At 39.5% G+C, this 16,378-nt stretch overlaps 2 protein-coding genes across 3 annotated transcripts; both read left to right on the top strand.

Annotated features, from left to right (window-relative positions):
* Nucleotides 1-513: 513 nt before the first annotated feature.
* On the top strand, nucleotides 514-6,239 carry LOC130550143 (tripartite motif-containing protein 16-like). 2 transcript variants are annotated; one of them, XM_057327530.1, is made up of 7 exons: nucleotides 675-783; nucleotides 983-1,157; nucleotides 2,403-2,498; nucleotides 4,798-5,031; nucleotides 5,099-5,258; nucleotides 5,383-5,433; nucleotides 5,551-6,239. In XM_057327530.1, exons 2-7 carry the CDS (start codon nucleotides 993-995, stop codon nucleotides 6,126-6,128), a joined length of 1,284 nt encoding a protein of 427 aa, XP_057183513.1. In that variant the 5' UTR covers nucleotides 675-783; nucleotides 983-992; the 3' UTR covers nucleotides 6,129-6,239. The 2 variants fall into 2 exon arrangements, with proteins under 2 accessions (XP_057183512.1, XP_057183513.1); XM_057327529.1 differs by having other exon boundaries at nucleotides 514-1,157.
* A 3,694-nt stretch (nucleotides 6,240-9,933) lies between these two features.
* LOC130550148 (tripartite motif-containing protein 16-like) lies at nucleotides 9,934-13,896 on the top strand. Its single transcript, XM_057327537.1, has 6 exons — nucleotides 9,934-10,582; nucleotides 10,904-10,999; nucleotides 11,200-11,433; nucleotides 11,789-11,945; nucleotides 12,086-12,145; nucleotides 12,575-13,896. Exons 1-6 carry the CDS (start codon nucleotides 10,010-10,012, stop codon nucleotides 13,147-13,149), a joined length of 1,695 nt encoding a protein of 564 aa, XP_057183520.1. The 5' UTR covers nucleotides 9,934-10,009; the 3' UTR covers nucleotides 13,150-13,896.
* The last annotated feature ends 2,482 nt before the right edge of the window (nucleotides 13,897-16,378 follow it).

Genomic DNA, 16,378 nt, shown 5'->3' with positions numbered 1-16,378 from the left:
CACATTTTACTAAATCTGACGTTTATGAAGTTGTGAATCCGGAGGATAGTTTTTGGGAAGGTCTGTTTTACGGAATTTACTCATATATTTACAAATGTTTCATGAATGAGGCCCAATTTCTTTGCTCCAGAATATTTGCTCAAAATTAAAACCCGAGACAATTTAGACCAGAAAGTATCATTACACAAAAAATGTGTGTTTATAAAGTTTTCTTTCTTTGTTTTTTATAAACGTTCTTAATTACATTTCATATATTTGCTAAAAAATGTTGAAGTAGCCTACTTGTACTGCTTGCTTGTGTGTGTATTGTACAGTACAAATGACAATTAAAACTTAGATTAATCTTCAATAAGAACTTAAATAGAACTTATAACATAAATAAATAAATACATATTAGTTGAAATAAGTCAACCTCTCGCTCTTTCTCTTTCATTAGTTCTCTTTTAGCCGCACCTAGCTCAGTTTATTGAAAACAAAACTTAACTTTACTTCCTGCTTAGGGAAGGTGTGTGACTCTACTGGTCACTGTCAGTTTCTTTATCTTCACTGTTATTGAGCTGCTGTATGTGTCCTTGTTCAGTGAAATGGCAGAATTAATTTCAGTGTCTGAGGATCAGTTTATCTGTTCAATCTGTCTGGATCTCCTGAAGGATCCAGTGACTATTCCATGTGGACACAGTTACTGTATGAGCTGTATCACAGACTGCTGGGATCAGGATGATCAGAAGAGAGTCTACAGCTGCCCTCAGTGCAGACAGACCTTCAGTCCAAGACCTGTTTTAGGTAAGAATGTGTTGTTTGCTAGTATGGTGGAGAAGTTCCAGATTGCTAATACTGTTGACTGTAATGCTGGACCTGGGGATGTGGAATGTGACGTTTGCATTGGGAGAAAACGCAAGGCTGTTAAGTTCTGTGTTGAATGTCTTGATTCTTACTGTCAAAATCATCTGGAACAACATAAAAATCTCTTCGAACGTAAAAGACACAAACTGATGGATGCTTCTGGAAAACTCCAAGAGAGGATCTGCTCTCAGCATCGTAAACTGCAGGATATTTTCTGTCATACCGACCAGCAATGCATTTGTTTACTCTGTATTATGGATATTCACAAAAACCATGACACTGTATCCGCTGTAGCAGAACGGACTGAAAAAGAGGTAAAGTACATTTCAGGAGGCCTGCTCTAATTTTACTTTAGTTTCTATATACAGTACATGTAGAATATACTATATGTGTTGCTTAAATATGCTGGACATTTGGTAAAATATAATATAAAAAGAAAAGTTCAGAGTGTCTATTTACACTGAGTTCAAATACACTACTGCTTTACTCCCGTAGTCGCTCCCGAAAATTGCTCATCATTTGCATAGTTGAACGTCTTCGCACTGCTAGACACGCCCACTTCCTGTTCCTAATGGTCACTGTCCAGCATTGTTTACATATTCCAAAGTGGTCTATAGCGTAAAAAGCATAATCACTTTTTTTCACTTGCCATGTGTTTTATTTTAAGTTAATGCTAAAATCTGTGATCATAAAAAGGCACCTCCACTATCTTTAATCCCATTGGTAGGCATCTTTAGCAACCAACAATACTTTAAGCAACAAGACCGACATCAAATATGTGGAAATATATATGTGGAAATATATCTGTGCAGTCATGTAAATCCGTGCAGTCAAATATATCTGTGCAGTCATGTAAATCTGTGCAGTCAAATACATCTGTGCAGTCATGCAATTACTTGACCAGGCTTTTATTTAGTTTCCTGAACCATGTTTGGCTTAAGTAATAAATGTCTCTAAACTTCACATGTTGCAAAAAAACATTTTCCTGTGAAAAACTGAACATTTTTCATTCGCTCACTCTCAAATAATTGATTTAGTATCAGTAGGATGGATGGGGTGGGATGTCTAAGTAGGTGAAAACATGAATCAACAAAGAACAACAGTATTAATAAAAATAACATCGCAGATTAATACCGTAAAAACTGCAGCTTGATACGGGAGGAGCCTAATCATTCAGTTATCATCATTACGGAGTGTAAATAAAGGACAGTTCCCCTTACCGTTCCAGTTACGATTCTTCCAGCATCCCTCCTAAACCCCAACTCCTCCTCATTCTGCCTTCTGTCAAACTTGGGGAAGGGAGGCTTCGAACTGAGCTCCAGGGTTTGAGCTCCTTCAAGGACAGCAAGCCAAGTTTCGTTTATCATTAACCGCTAAGACTGAATGAGCAGGTGAACTCGTGAACGCACATCTGGCCAATTGTTATCACAAAATAAATAAAAACATTTCCTAATAGCTTTAAGCCAAGACACGTTTAAACAAGACAAACATGCAATTGCTTCTAGTAAATAAATAGTGTAAATTGTAATTTAAGTGTTAATTTAAGTGTTAATTTGCAGAGCCATTTGATAGAAACACAGAAGAAATACCAGCAGAGAATTCAGGAGAAACAGAAGGATCTTCAAGAGCTGAGAGATGCTGTAGTGACTTATAAGGTGAGTTTTGATCAGAAGATCAACTGCTGACTGCTGGAAGAGCTGTTTCACACTCAGTGAGTACTCTCCTCCAGTCAGTCAGTGAGTAGTGGGTCATGGGTTTGATCCCAGGGTGTCACGGGTGGCGCCAGAAGAACCCAAGCGCAGGCAGGCAGTGAAGGGGTTAACAAAAAAGGATATTTATTTAAACACAAAAACGAAACAAAAACCCACGATGGGGAAAAACGGATACGATAACAAAAATTAAAACAAAACACTTCTCACAGGGGAGCAAAAAATAACCAAACAAACTAGCGACACAACGTCTAAATGAAAATGATGCGAGACAAGACAAGGGTATCCACAACAGTGTAACGTAGCACAAAAGGTCAAAGGCACACGACACGGTACGGTACATCCACAAACACAACGTAATCCACGAACACAAGACAAAGAAACAAGAGGGTATTTAAAGGCAAGACAAACGAGGGATAACGACACAGGGCAGGTGTGGGTAATGAAACACTCAGGGAAGGATAACAAGGAAACGAGATGGCGGGAACAATGACGAGACACTGGAGAGAACGTGTATTATTGTCAAAAGGACAATAATATGTTTCTCTCCACAAATAACCAAAGACTTTGTCATGGCTCTGCTACAGGACCAAGAAATCCAAGACTAGGTGAGGCAGAACCATGACAGAAGGCCCCCCTTTAATGAGCACCTCCAGGTGCTCACCAAGGGTAGACGGACAGAGACAAGAAGACTGAGGAAACAGACAGACCAGAGCAAAACATAAGAAAACAAATCAAGTGGCAGACAAGACAAATAACAAAGGGACTGGGTGGGACAATAAAAATAACAAACATGGGAGGGGGGTGGGGCCAAACTAGGCCCATAGGGGGCAGTCCATGGGGGTGGGGAGAAGTCCCAGTCTGGACTGACGCCGGCGCACCCGGACTGGATGCCGCTGCACCGGACTGGACGCCGGCTGGACACGGCCTGGGTGGTGCCCCCCTCCTCGGCTTCTTCTTCTTCGACCGGCCCACAGAACGTGTGGCCGGCTGCAGGGAAGCGATGGGGGACACGACTAGCTCCGTGTTGGAGGAGTCGGACGGGGAGTCCCACGACTCCCTCCGTCCACGCCTTACCATCGGAGGCTAGCTGGTGGTGGTTCGGAGGGGTGAGGCGGAGTGGAGGTGCCGAGTTCCCCAGGGTAAGGGCGGCCAGGACGCGATCCTCCGGGACGTAGCCAAGGGAGTGGATACCCAGTCTGGCACTAAAGGCCAGGGATCATCCCGGTTGACCACGTACCTGATCATGTCACCCAACCACGGGAGACTCAACATCTCCACCTCGGCCCACTTGAGAGGCTCGAGTGAGGCAGCGTTAAAAATACCTTGAGCTCTGCCTCACCGAACTCAGTCTCCCCCGCAGCAGCCACAAACTCCCGAGGCGAAGTCTCTGACCCGCGATCCCCTGACCGAAGCCCAAACAACACTACAAGTCTGGCGGGCTCGCAAGGGAACCGTTCATGCCTGCTGGGTTCGTTATGGCCTTTGGATTCTGTCACGGGTGGCGCCAGAAGAACCCAAGCGCAGGCAGGCAGTGAAGGGGTTAACAAAAAAGGATATTTATTTAAACACAAAAACGAAACAAAAACCCACGATGGGGAAAAACGGATACGATAACAAAACATAAATTTAAACAAAACACTTCTCACAGGGGAGCAAAAAATAACCAAACAAACTAGCGACACAACGTCTAAATGAAAAGCGATGCGAGACAAGACAAGGGTATCCACAACAGGTAATCCACAGTGTAACGTAGCGCACAAGGTCAAAGGCACACGACACGGTACATCCACAAACACAACGTAATCCACGAACACAAGACAAAGAAACAAGAGGGTATTTAAAGGCAAGACAAACGAGGGATAACGACACAGGGCAGGTGTGGGTAATGAAACACTCAGGGAAGGATAACAAGGAAACGAGATGGCGGGAACAATGACGAGACACTGGAGAGAACGTGTATTATTGTCAAAAGGACAATAATATGTTTCTCTCCACAAATAACCAAAGACTTTGTCATGGCTCTGCTACAGGACCAAGAAATCCAAGACTAGGTGAGGCAGAACCATGACACAGGGATTGCACATACTCCGATACAAATGTATAGTATCATGCATTGTAAGTCTGCCAAATGTGTAAATGTAAATGTAAAAGACTGTGTGAGGGGCCAGTAAGAGCTGAATGAATGGACTAACTCTGAGGCTCCTCTCTCTCTCTCTCTCTCTCTCTCTCTCTCTCCTAACAGCGCTCTGCTCAGGCAGCAGTGGAGGACAGTGAGAGGATCTTTACTGAATTGATCTTTCTCATTGAGATAAGTTGCTCTGAAATGACACAGCTGATCAGAGATCAGGAAAAGGCTGAAGTGAGTCAAGCTGAAGAAATCTTGAAACGTCTCGAGCAGGAGATTAATGATCTGAAGAAAAGAGACGCTGAGATGGAGCAGCTTTTACACACAGATGATCACATCCATTTCCTCCAGGTAACAGAGATCTGCAAAACAGTACAAGAGCTATTTTTGTATTAAATGTTTCTGCTGTTTGTCTTAGAGTTTCCAGTCTCTCTCTGTTCCTCCTGGATCTACAGACTCACTTAACATCACTGTCAGTTCTCTCCTCTCTTTTGATGAAGTAGGAAAATTGGTGTCTCGTATGAGAGAGAAATTGGAGAATTTATGCACAAAAGAAATAAAAAAGACATCTGGTAGAGGTAAAACATAATAATTCATTTACACTTACTGATGCATTAGTCATCATGTAAGATTGAGAAACAGAGGTTTATACAAGTTCTTTTTCTTAAAAACTGCAACTGAAGATATTTGTTGTTTCCATAGTATCAAATGTTAAAATAATTGGGCCCCGAAGCAGGCAGGAGTTCCTACAGCGTAAGTTGCAATTATAAAGTGCACACGCAAACACACTAATAATCTCTTCTCATTAATAATCTCACCTAAGGCACTGAAATAAAGACATTTCAAAAGCATTTTCATAATTTTTTTCAGATTCCTTTCAGTTCACAATGGAACAAAAAACGGCGTATGAATATCTCTGTCTGTCTGAGGGAAACAGAGTGATTATTAATAACGCTGGCACACTGCAGCTGTGTCCTGATCATCCGGACAAATTTAATGTTCATCCTCAGGTGTTGTGTAGAGAGAGTGTGTGTGGACGCTGTTACTGGGAGGTTGAGTGGAGTGGTCGGGTGGATATTTCAGTGTCATATAAGAGCATCAGCAGGAAGGGATGGGGTGATGATTGTTTTTTTGGACGTAATAATCAGTCCTGGAGTTTGTACTGCTCTGATTCCAGTTGCTCATTCTGGCACAATAACATTGAGACTGAACTCCCTGTAGTGTCCAGATCTTGTAGAATAGGAGTGTATGTGAATCACAGTGCAGGAATTCTGTCCTTCTACAGCGTCTCTGACACAATGACCCTCATCCACAGAGTCCACATCACATTCACTCAACCTCTCTATCCTGGGTTTAGATTGGATTATTCAGCCATACTGTTTATATTGTCAAAAGTAAAACTGTGTGAAATTAACAAAGTTAATATTTCAGAATCAGAATTGTACTGATCGACAATTATTATCATCCATGATGAATCAGTAAGAGTGAAATGTTGTAGTTTGTTATTTTACAATCAATAATCAATAGTAACTAAACTCCTGTCAATAAAATAATATGTAAGACTATTTGTGTTAAGATATTCAATTAATCAGATGAATCAATGTCTGTAATGTAAAAGTGGGAATGAACAAGACCATCGGCGCAAATAGTATTTATAGTTATTTCTGTAAAAGCCATTTATTTGCTTAATTCAAAACAAATAATTAAAAAGATATGATGTGTTGGTTTAAGGCATTAATTTGCCCATGCACTTAAATAGTTTTATTTCACATTTTTATGACATCTCATGCTAACATTCAGTATATTTAAAATCTTTAACGACTAAACATTTATTAAATGCGCATTAAATGCGCTGACTTGAAGAAATATACAAACAAGTGAGAGAAGCATTTTGGGTAAGAAAGATATTCAAGTGGTAAGGAACCAAATGACTGACTGTGCAGAGACTGTATTATTACAGGGGTCATATGGCGCGAATACGTGTTTTTCTGTGTCTTTGGTGTGTTATAAGTTGCCCATGCATGTATTAGACACATAAAATTGCAAAAATTTAAGTATCGGAACAAAAGATGCATTCTATCTAAAAGCAAATGCTCACCCAGACCTGTCTGAAGCACCTCGTGTAACCACACCCCCACAAATCTACGTCAGTTCGTGGTATGAGTTGACTAAGACCGCCCAAATGTATACGCAAGTAAGGTGGGCGTACCTGTCAGTACAATTACTTTGGAACCTGATGTTCCAAATATGGTAAGAGGCGGTACATTTCTGTCACACGCTTGCAGTATTCGACCAATCACTACGCACTGGTTAACTGGCCAATCATAGCACACCTCGCTTTGCAGAGTGATGAGCTTTGTAAAAAATCTGCGCGTTTCAGAGAGGTGGGGCAAAGAGGAGATACAAACATGCACAGTAGGTGGAAAATGCAGCGTTTTTGAACCTTAAATCGTGTATACACAACATTGCTTAACATCTAAAACAAACGATAATATTCGTTTTAGCAGTGTCATATGACTCCTTTAACGTGAAAAATGTCTGATGTAGTACAAAAATAAAACTTCAAATGTAGACATTGTATTATACTGTATAATGACTGCTGCATGGCACTTCCACTGTATAATTGTTCTAGATCTCACACTTTCAGACACACTAAGAATTACCACATTTGAACTCCCTTCAATATAAAACAATAAGAAAGTAAACAACATTACATCCGATATTATTTATTTTATATAATTTTATTTTTAGTCAGGGCAATATTTTTGAACAGACACATGTACATATACAACATTATCAGAGCACTCTTCCAGTCGTAAAACTAAAAATGTAGATATTGCTTTGGATATTATTTAAATTCTTGTAAATATCAACAAAAAATGTCCATAATTTTTGTCTGATATTGTTTTGATTATACTTTAGGTACAAACACAATTATTTATTTATATATACAGCTGCGGAAATAATTAAGAGACGATTCCAAATTTTAATTTAATCAGCACTTCTAGATGTATTGTGGCCATTCCAGTCCAGTGTCTTTTGAACAAAATAAAATCTCAGGATCGACATAAAGTCATCCAACAGCAATGTGAAAGACTGACAGACAAATGAAAACTGTGATAAAAATCTAGGTTATCAGATAATTTTTTCCCCCCCCAAATACATTACTGTTGTATTGCTTAAAAGTGAATATGAACTTTTGTCATGGTTCCCTCTGTTTCTCCTCGTGTTTTCCCGCTCGAACTTCATTCCCCACGATCCTCCACGATCCTCCAAGCTCCCTCACCTGTTTCGTGTCTGTAATCATCACACCTGCCCGTCATCTGCCTCACCATGGACTTGTGTATATTCACACTCTGTTCTCCCCTTCATTGTCTAGTCTCAAATGTAAAAGTAATGTGGTGTTATCCTTCTACCTCCTCATCTGTCGTCAGTGACCGTTACGTAACAGAAGACTAGACCCCCAGAGATGGACTACATCAACTTCACCTCTCCAGAGGACATTCTCATATACCATCTCCACCAAGACGGTCGTCCTCTGGAGAGGTATATGGTCGACTTCCTTGACGTCTGCCATCAGGTGAGTTGGGACGATTGCTCACTTAACGTGTGTTTCGTGATGGGATTAGATGATGACTAAATTCCGGGACAGACCCATGGTCGAGTTTATCGATCTTATCCTGGAAATGAATGGCTCTCGCTTCTGTGTGGAAGAGGCCACTCCGGATAAGAACGATCATCATCCGATCCCGCCCGAACACACGTTGAGCACCCCAACTCACCCCACCATCTCGGCAAAGTCCTCCACCAAGCCCCGCAGCCGTAAGAAACGGCATGGATGCCGCGGCGCTCCCACACCACAGCTCCCCCGAGGCAGCGCCCCGACGCTCAACCGAGCCAAAGCCCCATCGCTCATCTGAGCCTGCACCTCGACGCGGACCTCCCACATCAGAGCTCCCCCTGCTGCACCAGCTGTTGCGGGAGTTTGATCCGCTATACCCGGGAGAGGAAGCCAGGATTAAAGGGGATCCCGCAACGCTGCCCAAGGACATTAAAGGGGCCCTATCATGGCCCATTTCCGAGCCTGATTCCAAGCCCGTTTCCGAGCCTGCTGACAAGCCCTCTGAGCCTACTGACAAGCCAGAACCGTCCGGCTTGGGATGGTCAGTTGGTCACTTTGCCCTTGGGTGGTGATGGAATTGCTTGAGCTGGGATGGTCAGTCAGTCCGCAGGCTCTCGCAGGAGGATGGCACGGGATTTTCAGATGGAGCTGGCGTAATCTCTAGTTAGGGATGGGCATATGACGTTCATCTGGGTTCATGGATAACACCTAGAATAACTAAATCCACCAAAGGGGTAGAGCTTTCCAATACGTAGCACCTAAACTCTGGAATAGCCTTCCCGATACTATTTGGGGGTCAGACACACTCTCCTAATTTAAATCTAGGAGTTGCAGTGATTCTCCAAATTCCTGCGCAACGTATTCGTCACACTCTTGCCTGCTACATGCGCTGCCCTGCCAAACCAGTTTTTAAAGCATGATAAACACACTTTTCAGAGGGCCTAATAGTTAGAGAGTCGGACTCGTGACCAGAAGGTTGCCGGTTCGATTCTCAGGGCCGGCGGGTAACGACTGAGGTGCCCTTGAGCAAGGCACCTACCCCTACTTGCTCCCCGGGCGCTGCAGTGATAGCTGCCCACTGCTCCGGGTGTACGTGTGTTCACCACTTGCTGTGCGTGTGTTCACTACTCTCTGGATGGGTTAAAAGCAGAGGTCACATCTCGGGTATGGGTCACCATATCTGACTAATAGGTCACTTTCACTTTCATACATAGACATACACAATATATGACACATAACATGGCGTTTGCATTATTATGTGATAAGAAACTCAAAATGTGTAATGTGCCCCTACTGGTGGTTATATTTATGATTACAAAATAAAAAAAATACTGTAAAAATAATATAATGAATATAATCATATAAATCTTGATTATAGCAGACAATTGTGTGTAAAATTAGTGTCAGTTTGCTTTTAAATAATAATGTATATAATTTCTGCTTGTGTGACAGTCAAAACTGGCTGACACAGTTCATGGAATACAATGAAGTAATGGAAAAGGTGTGTGTTTGTTGTCAAGGAGACGGGTAATTGTATTCACTTTGTTTGTCTTACCGATTCTCTTTCAGCCACACCTCTTTTCTATGAAAAACAACAAGCTCTGTGTACTTCCCTCTCAGTGTATCTGAGATTCTACTAAGTTTTGTTTCACTTTCTTAGTGTTTCACCATTTCTATTCTTAAGATAATGCTAAATTTTGCTGTGAAATGGCAGATACCACTCTTTCAGTAGCTCAGGAGGAATTCAAGTGCCCAATCTGTCTGGGTCTCCTGAAGGATCCAGTGACTATTCCCTGTGGACACAGTTACTGTATGAGCTGTATCACAGACTGCTGGGATCAGGATGATCAGAAGAGAGTCTACAGCTGCCCTCAGTGCAGACAGACCTTCACTCCAAGACCTGTTTTAGGAAAGAATACAGTGTTTGCTGAAATGGTGAAGAACCTCCAAGGAGCTCCTGCTGACTATTTCATTGGACCTGACGACGTGGAGTGTGATTCCTGCACTGAAAGAAAACGCAAAGCTGTTAAGTCCTGTCTTGAATGTCTGAATTCGTATTGTCAAAATCATCTGGAACAACATAAAAATTTATTTAAACATAAGAAACACAAATTGACGGATGCCACTGAACGACTACAGGAGATGATTTGTTCTCAGCATCATAAACTGCGGGAAGTTTTCTGTCATACAGATCGGCAGTGCATTTGTATTCTATGCACAATGGATGAACACAGACATCATGACACTGTTTCAGTTTCTGAAGCAAAAGCTGAAAAACAGGTATACAGACTAGTTTTAGTTTATAAATTAGTATGCTCTTTTCAACTCTTATTTGACAATAGTACAATTAAAAGGACCTAAAAAGGATAATTCATGTCAAAATGAAAATTAGATGTTGATTTATTAATTCACAATATTTTGTCTTTATTAGAGTGAATGAATTAACAACTAATTTTCATTTAAGGGTGAACTATCAATTTAAATGTGATTTACTTCAAAATAGTGATTCTACTCATTTAAAAACAAAGATGCATTTGTAATACTTTGTAATATATTCTTGGGTATCAGATACATGCCCTTAACAGTAACCTTTCCCACTAGGAAAATTTGGTAGAGATAAAAAGGGAATTGCAGAAAAGAATGCAGAAAAAACAGAAGGAGCTACAGGAGTTGAGAGAGGCTGTGGAGACTCATAAGGTGAGTTTTGATCAGAAGATCAACTGCTGGAAGAGCTGCTTCACACTCAGTGAGGAGTCCAGTGCTGGAGCACTTTACAGTCCCACTGAAGTCCACGGTGTGTAACAGACTGTGTGAAGAAACAGTAAGAGATGATCCTAATGCTCTGATTCTACTGATTCTAACGCACCTCTATCCCTCTGTGTGTGTGTGTGTTACAGCGCTCTGCACAGGCATTAGTTAAGGAAAGTGAAAGGATCTTTACCATGCTCAGCCACTCTATTGAGAGAAGTCGCTCTGGGGTGACACAGCTGATCAGAGATCAGGAAAAGGCTGAAGTGAGTCGAGCTGAAGGACTCTTGAAGCATCTGGAGCAGGAGATTGATGATCTGAGGAGGAGAGATGATGAGCTGGAGCAGCTTTCACACACAGATGATCACATCCATTTCCTCCAGGTAAATCTGAAAAACAGCACAGTGGTGTTTAGAAAAAGAGGCGCATGTTTTAAAGAGATTATAATTTCTATTATAAAACGGTCAGTTCTGGTCCATGATTCTGATTGGCTTAGCCGAGTTCTTTATTACGTCTGACCGCGCGCGTTACATAGCCCAAAGATCACTTTATTTACTTTATTTTATGAAACCTTGCTACGCATATGGAATTACCGTTTTATAAAAGCAATAAGCCCTGCGAAGCAGTGGGTTACAGTGCATTTTATAACAGCTATTATAAAATGCACTGTAACCCACTGCTTCGCGGGGCTTATTGCTTTACTAACTGTTTATGTTGTTTGTCTTTGTGTCTGTATAGAGTTTTCAGTCTCTCTCTGTTCCTCCTGGATATACAAAGTCACTCAACATCACTGTCAGTTCACGTCTATCTTTTGATGAAGTAGGAAATTCTCTAACTAAACTAACAAAAGTAATAAATTTCTGCAAAAGAGAATTGGGTCATATATCTGATGGAGGTAACACACTGAAAATTTAATGTCACTTTTTAATGAATGATTCTTTCATCTTGACAAAATAAATAATAAGCTATAATATTACTGTCGGTACATATAATGTGCTTGAATATTACACTAAAGTTGTCTCTGGTCCTCAACAGTAAAGTACATTGAGATTGTTTCCAAACCTGAACCCAAGACCAGGGAGGAGTTCCTACAATGTAAGTTAACATACAAAAATAAAACACAGTAATACCAAACATAAAGGGACTTTGGTAATACTTCATTGTATTATACCATAAGCTGCTTATGGTTGCTAGGCAATAAGAATTTGGCATAAATATACTGTTTTCAGTACATTTGCTTTCAATTCCTACCCTATTCCTAACTGTGAAAAGTGGTAACATGCTGTTGTTAGCCCAAGGATTTGTTTCAGTCTAATCTAACAATTAAAATAATTGGGTCAACCTAATGTAGGTATGTAAATAACAGACTGAAGTAAATAACATTTTGACCTATCATTAAAAATAGAAATATTATTGAAAATAAAACATATTAAAAATAGAGTCCACATTGTTGTTGTCTGCATTTCAAAACAAGATTTGCTTAGATATTATTTCAAGACTCATTTTTTATTTTATCTCCATTAGATTCCCATCAGTTCACTTTGGACCAGAATACAGTGAATAAAAACCTCTATCTGTCTCAGGAGAACAAAATGATCTCTTATACTGATATAGACCAGCTGTATTTTGAACATCCAGAAAGATTTGATTTTGATCCTCAGGTGTTGTGTAGAGAGAGTATGTGTGGACGCTGTTACTGGGAGGTCGAGTGGAGTGGTGAGGTGGATATATCAGTGTCATATAAGAAAATCAAGAGGAAGAGTAATGATAAGAGTGCATTTGGGTATAATAAACAGTCCTGGAGTTTGTACTGCAAGAATCTTTTCAGTTCATTCATTCAATTCAATTATCCTGACTCAGTAAACTTTAGTTACACCATGTGGCACAATGACAAAGAACAAGAACTATTAATTCGCTCCAGATCTTGTAGAATAGGAGTGTATGTGGATCACAGTGCAGGAACTCTGTCCTTCTACATCATCTCTGACACAATAATGACCCTCATCCACAGAGTCCACACCACATTCACTCAACCTCTCTATCCTGGGTTAGGAGTTTATTCAAAATCAACTCTAAAATTGTGTGATCTAACTGCATAGATTATATATAGGTTCAACCCAGTCTCATGGCAGTTCATGGAATAGCACGAAATTTAGAATCTACTGATTCGTGTTCATGGACACGAATTTCCCCCTTTTTTCATGTCAGTCATCACAAACTTTCAAAAAAGACTTTAATTACACGCATGTGTATATACATGTATATATTTATAACCTGATATCAGAGGTAGTCGTGCATATTTTAGGATGTGGCTAACCAACACCTGTCCCCACCTCAAATGCTAAAATCACAGCCGCAAAGGCAAATTTAGCTGAAAACATACGAATGAGCTTGTAGGAAATCACACAAATGAGCCACCTCGTAAAATAGGTACGAATTCACATCAGATTGCGTTGATATATATTTATACATATGAAAGTTACAGCGTATTTAAATACGTTAGATTGAGAAGTCGACTTGAAAGTTGTGCTGAGTGACATGAAAAAGGGAAATTCGTGTCTGTGACACGAATCGATAGATTACATTTGTGTCTGTGCCACGAGTTTCCATTAGACTCTGCTGAGAGATTATACAAATAATTTGTTATTTGCATGCAGCTGGGTACAAAAAGCAACTGTAAAGATTCTCATTTTTGAAAGGAGTAGACAACTTTGCCTGAATAAGAGTATGTATCATCAAAGAATAAATCCTTGCTTCTTTTTTTATCTACTTTTTATTTTATGTAACAAAACATAAATACATTTATTCTATTTCTAATACATTAAGCAAGATTTTTTTCAAAAAGTAGATGAAAATGAATTATGATATGTAATTTAATTAGTTAATTTATGTACAATTATTAAAATAATTGTTATATAATAAGAGTCAGATTACTTTTGTTTACTTTCTTAAATCAGAATTTACCATCATTAAAAAAAGAACATACCATCATTATGATTATTAAAGGGATAGTACACTAAAAGGAGAAAATTTTGTCATTACTTAGGCTACTCATCTCTGCACAGTTCAAACCCTCTATGACTTTCTTTGATCTTTAAAAACAATTTGCTGATTTGTTAAAGCAGTTGTTATAGTGTAGTTTGTTTTTCTGGTAACGGGGATCCTCTTCTTACACTGTGCTACACCACGACAAAAGAACGCATTAGAACCCATTATAATTAAAAATTTTGTCCACACTGGATGCAGCACGACATGGCACAACAAACCCATTAATAACAAGCCGGTCATGTCCGGTGTAGCCACAGTGTTAAGCTTCAAAACAAAAACGTTGACATAAAAAACGTTATGAAATATCTCCATATGACTCCACACATATTTTAAGGGTCTTGAAGGCACACACATGGGTTTTGTGTAGAAAATAATTTTTTATATATTCTGTTGTTTGATGAAGTTTTTATCTGCCTATGTATTCCCAAAGGAAATGAGTAAACAACAAGTAAACAGCTATCCGTTTGTTGATATAACAACAGGAATGTGTCGTTTGTTAATTAAGAAAATGTTTGTCCTTTTGAAGCGTCAGAAGAGGATCCCCATTCACTCACCACTTTTGATTTGTTTTTAAATATTAGATACAGCAAGGACATAAAATGTACTCTTGATCACAATGTTTCTGTAAAGGTAAGGCATCTACAATGCTATTATTGTTAAAAGAAGAAAAGAGTAAGGATAACCAAATAATTTACTGGGTTGGGTCAGGAGCATCATATTTGTTTGGGAGGACAAACCGGTTTTGTCCAGATTGCTGTTGATTACTAAAGAAACCACTCTAAACTGAGGCTTCACGGGGCTTATTGCTTATATTTTAAATGGTTACTCAATAGCAAGTTTTCATTAAATGAAACTGAGCAAATAAGATGTTATGATATTACAGTTTTTTAAATTGCTTAGACACTAAAAGTGATACTTGAGGCCCATTCAGTGAAACCATTCACCTAATCTTCAGATCAGATCTGCAAAACCGCAAAGACATTACGTGCTTAAACTCAGTTTTCTTTTGTAAAACAAACATTTTGCAAAACTCTAAACAACGGTCTTTACAATAGAAACAACATTTAAATGTGTTTCATTGGGAAAATATTGACTTTAAAAATTCTACCACATTTACAGACACCAAGTGTGTGAAACACTTCCAACTTTTTTGTTCACTTACTGTACATGTAGAAAGTAGGACAAAGATGATTATGAGAGGATGAAGACAGCATGCACAATATTTTTTTGCATGACAGTAACAAGCATATCACAATCTTCAAATGTGTCTGTTACTGTTGATCCCTTACACCGTGTCTACACCGGACGAGGCGCGATGCGACGGTCGCGTCCGGTGTAGACACGGTGTGAGTCAAACACAATGAAAGTACAATGTTTTTATAATATAATATTTACCCCCCTGCAGTTTTGTTTATAGTGTGAGTGTTATGATAAACTCCTGTGCACTCCACAGCACACTGAACAAGAAAATGACAGAGAATAATGGTTTACATTGTTCTGCGTGTAGTTTGGTGTGTATGTGGCTAATTATTTGGTTTGTGTGTAGAGGTACTACGTAAAAATATCATTTTTAGAAGAGTTAAAATAGTTTTGAATGAATTGTTTGCTTTTGCAAGATGTGTGTGAAATTTAAATTTGCATTATGTGTGTGTGTTTGGTGGCATTGTGTAGAGTTTGAGAAATGGGGCTGTAGTTTCAAAAATTTAAGACATTTGAAAAAACTGTAATTTAATAAACAACAAAGCGATTCACAAGCAACACAGAAGCAGCAACATACAGTGGCACAATGATATTTAAATAATGCGGTCAGCTGTATGTTCTTGGGAGATTTGCTATGTCTTATACATTGTCATGTATACCGGACACGAGCAGCGATGCAACGTGACAAAAGATAATAGAAACCATTAAGAATGCATTTGTTGTGTCATATTATGCCGCATCCAGTTGGGGCAGAATTTCGGTATATAGTGGGTTCTATATATCGCATCATGCTGCTCGAGTCCGGTGTAGACAGGGTGTTAGAACATGGCACAACCAATCAGAATCAAGAACTAGAACTAACCACTCTTCGCATTATTTCTTTCCCACTTTTTGTTTCCATTGACCTCAATTGATATAGATAGACATATAGACATAGTTTAAAACATGACAATTGAAGAACTTGTTCCCATATCTTACACAAAATGGTAGGTTGTTTTTTAACCCATGGGTCAAAAAGGGATGAATGTAACCATTTGGTTAAATTAACCCATGAAAATGTTTATATTTTACGGAGCCCTT

This window comes from Triplophysa rosa, unplaced genomic scaffold (genome assembly GCF_024868665.1).
Source record: "Triplophysa rosa unplaced genomic scaffold, Trosa_1v2 scaffold246_ERROPOS420716+, whole genome shotgun sequence".
NCBI classification, from domain to species: domain Eukaryota; kingdom Metazoa; phylum Chordata; class Actinopteri; order Cypriniformes; family Nemacheilidae; genus Triplophysa; species Triplophysa rosa.
The sequence above is the reverse complement of the archived record's forward strand: the minus strand, read 5'-3'. Positions and strand labels throughout refer to the sequence as shown.

What these genes read in the sequence shown, in the direction of transcription:
- LOC130550143 (XM_057327529.1), top strand. Translation starts at nt 585, where the DNA reads ATGGCAGAATTAATTTCAGTGTCTGAGGATCAGTTTATCTGTTCAATC. An exon ending in CAGAACGGACTGAAAAAGAG is followed by an intron (nt 1,158 to 2,402) that starts GTAAAGTACATT and finishes GTTAATTTGCAG; the next exon opens with AGCCATTTGATAGAAACACA. An exon ending in CAGGCAGGAGTTCCTACAGC is followed by an intron (nt 5,434 to 5,550) that starts GTAAGTTGCAAT and finishes AATTTTTTTCAG; the next exon opens with ATTCCTTTCAGTTCACAATG.
- LOC130550148 (XM_057327537.1), top strand. Translation starts at nt 10,010, where the DNA reads ATGGCAGATACCACTCTTTCAGTAGCTCAGGAGGAATTCAAGTGCCCA. An exon ending in ATCACATCCATTTCCTCCAG is followed by an intron (nt 11,434 to 11,788) that starts GTAAATCTGAAA and finishes GTGTCTGTATAG; the next exon opens with AGTTTTCAGTCTCTCTCTGT. An exon ending in CAGGGAGGAGTTCCTACAAT is followed by an intron (nt 12,146 to 12,574) that starts GTAAGTTAACAT and finishes TATCTCCATTAG; the next exon opens with ATTCCCATCAGTTCACTTTG.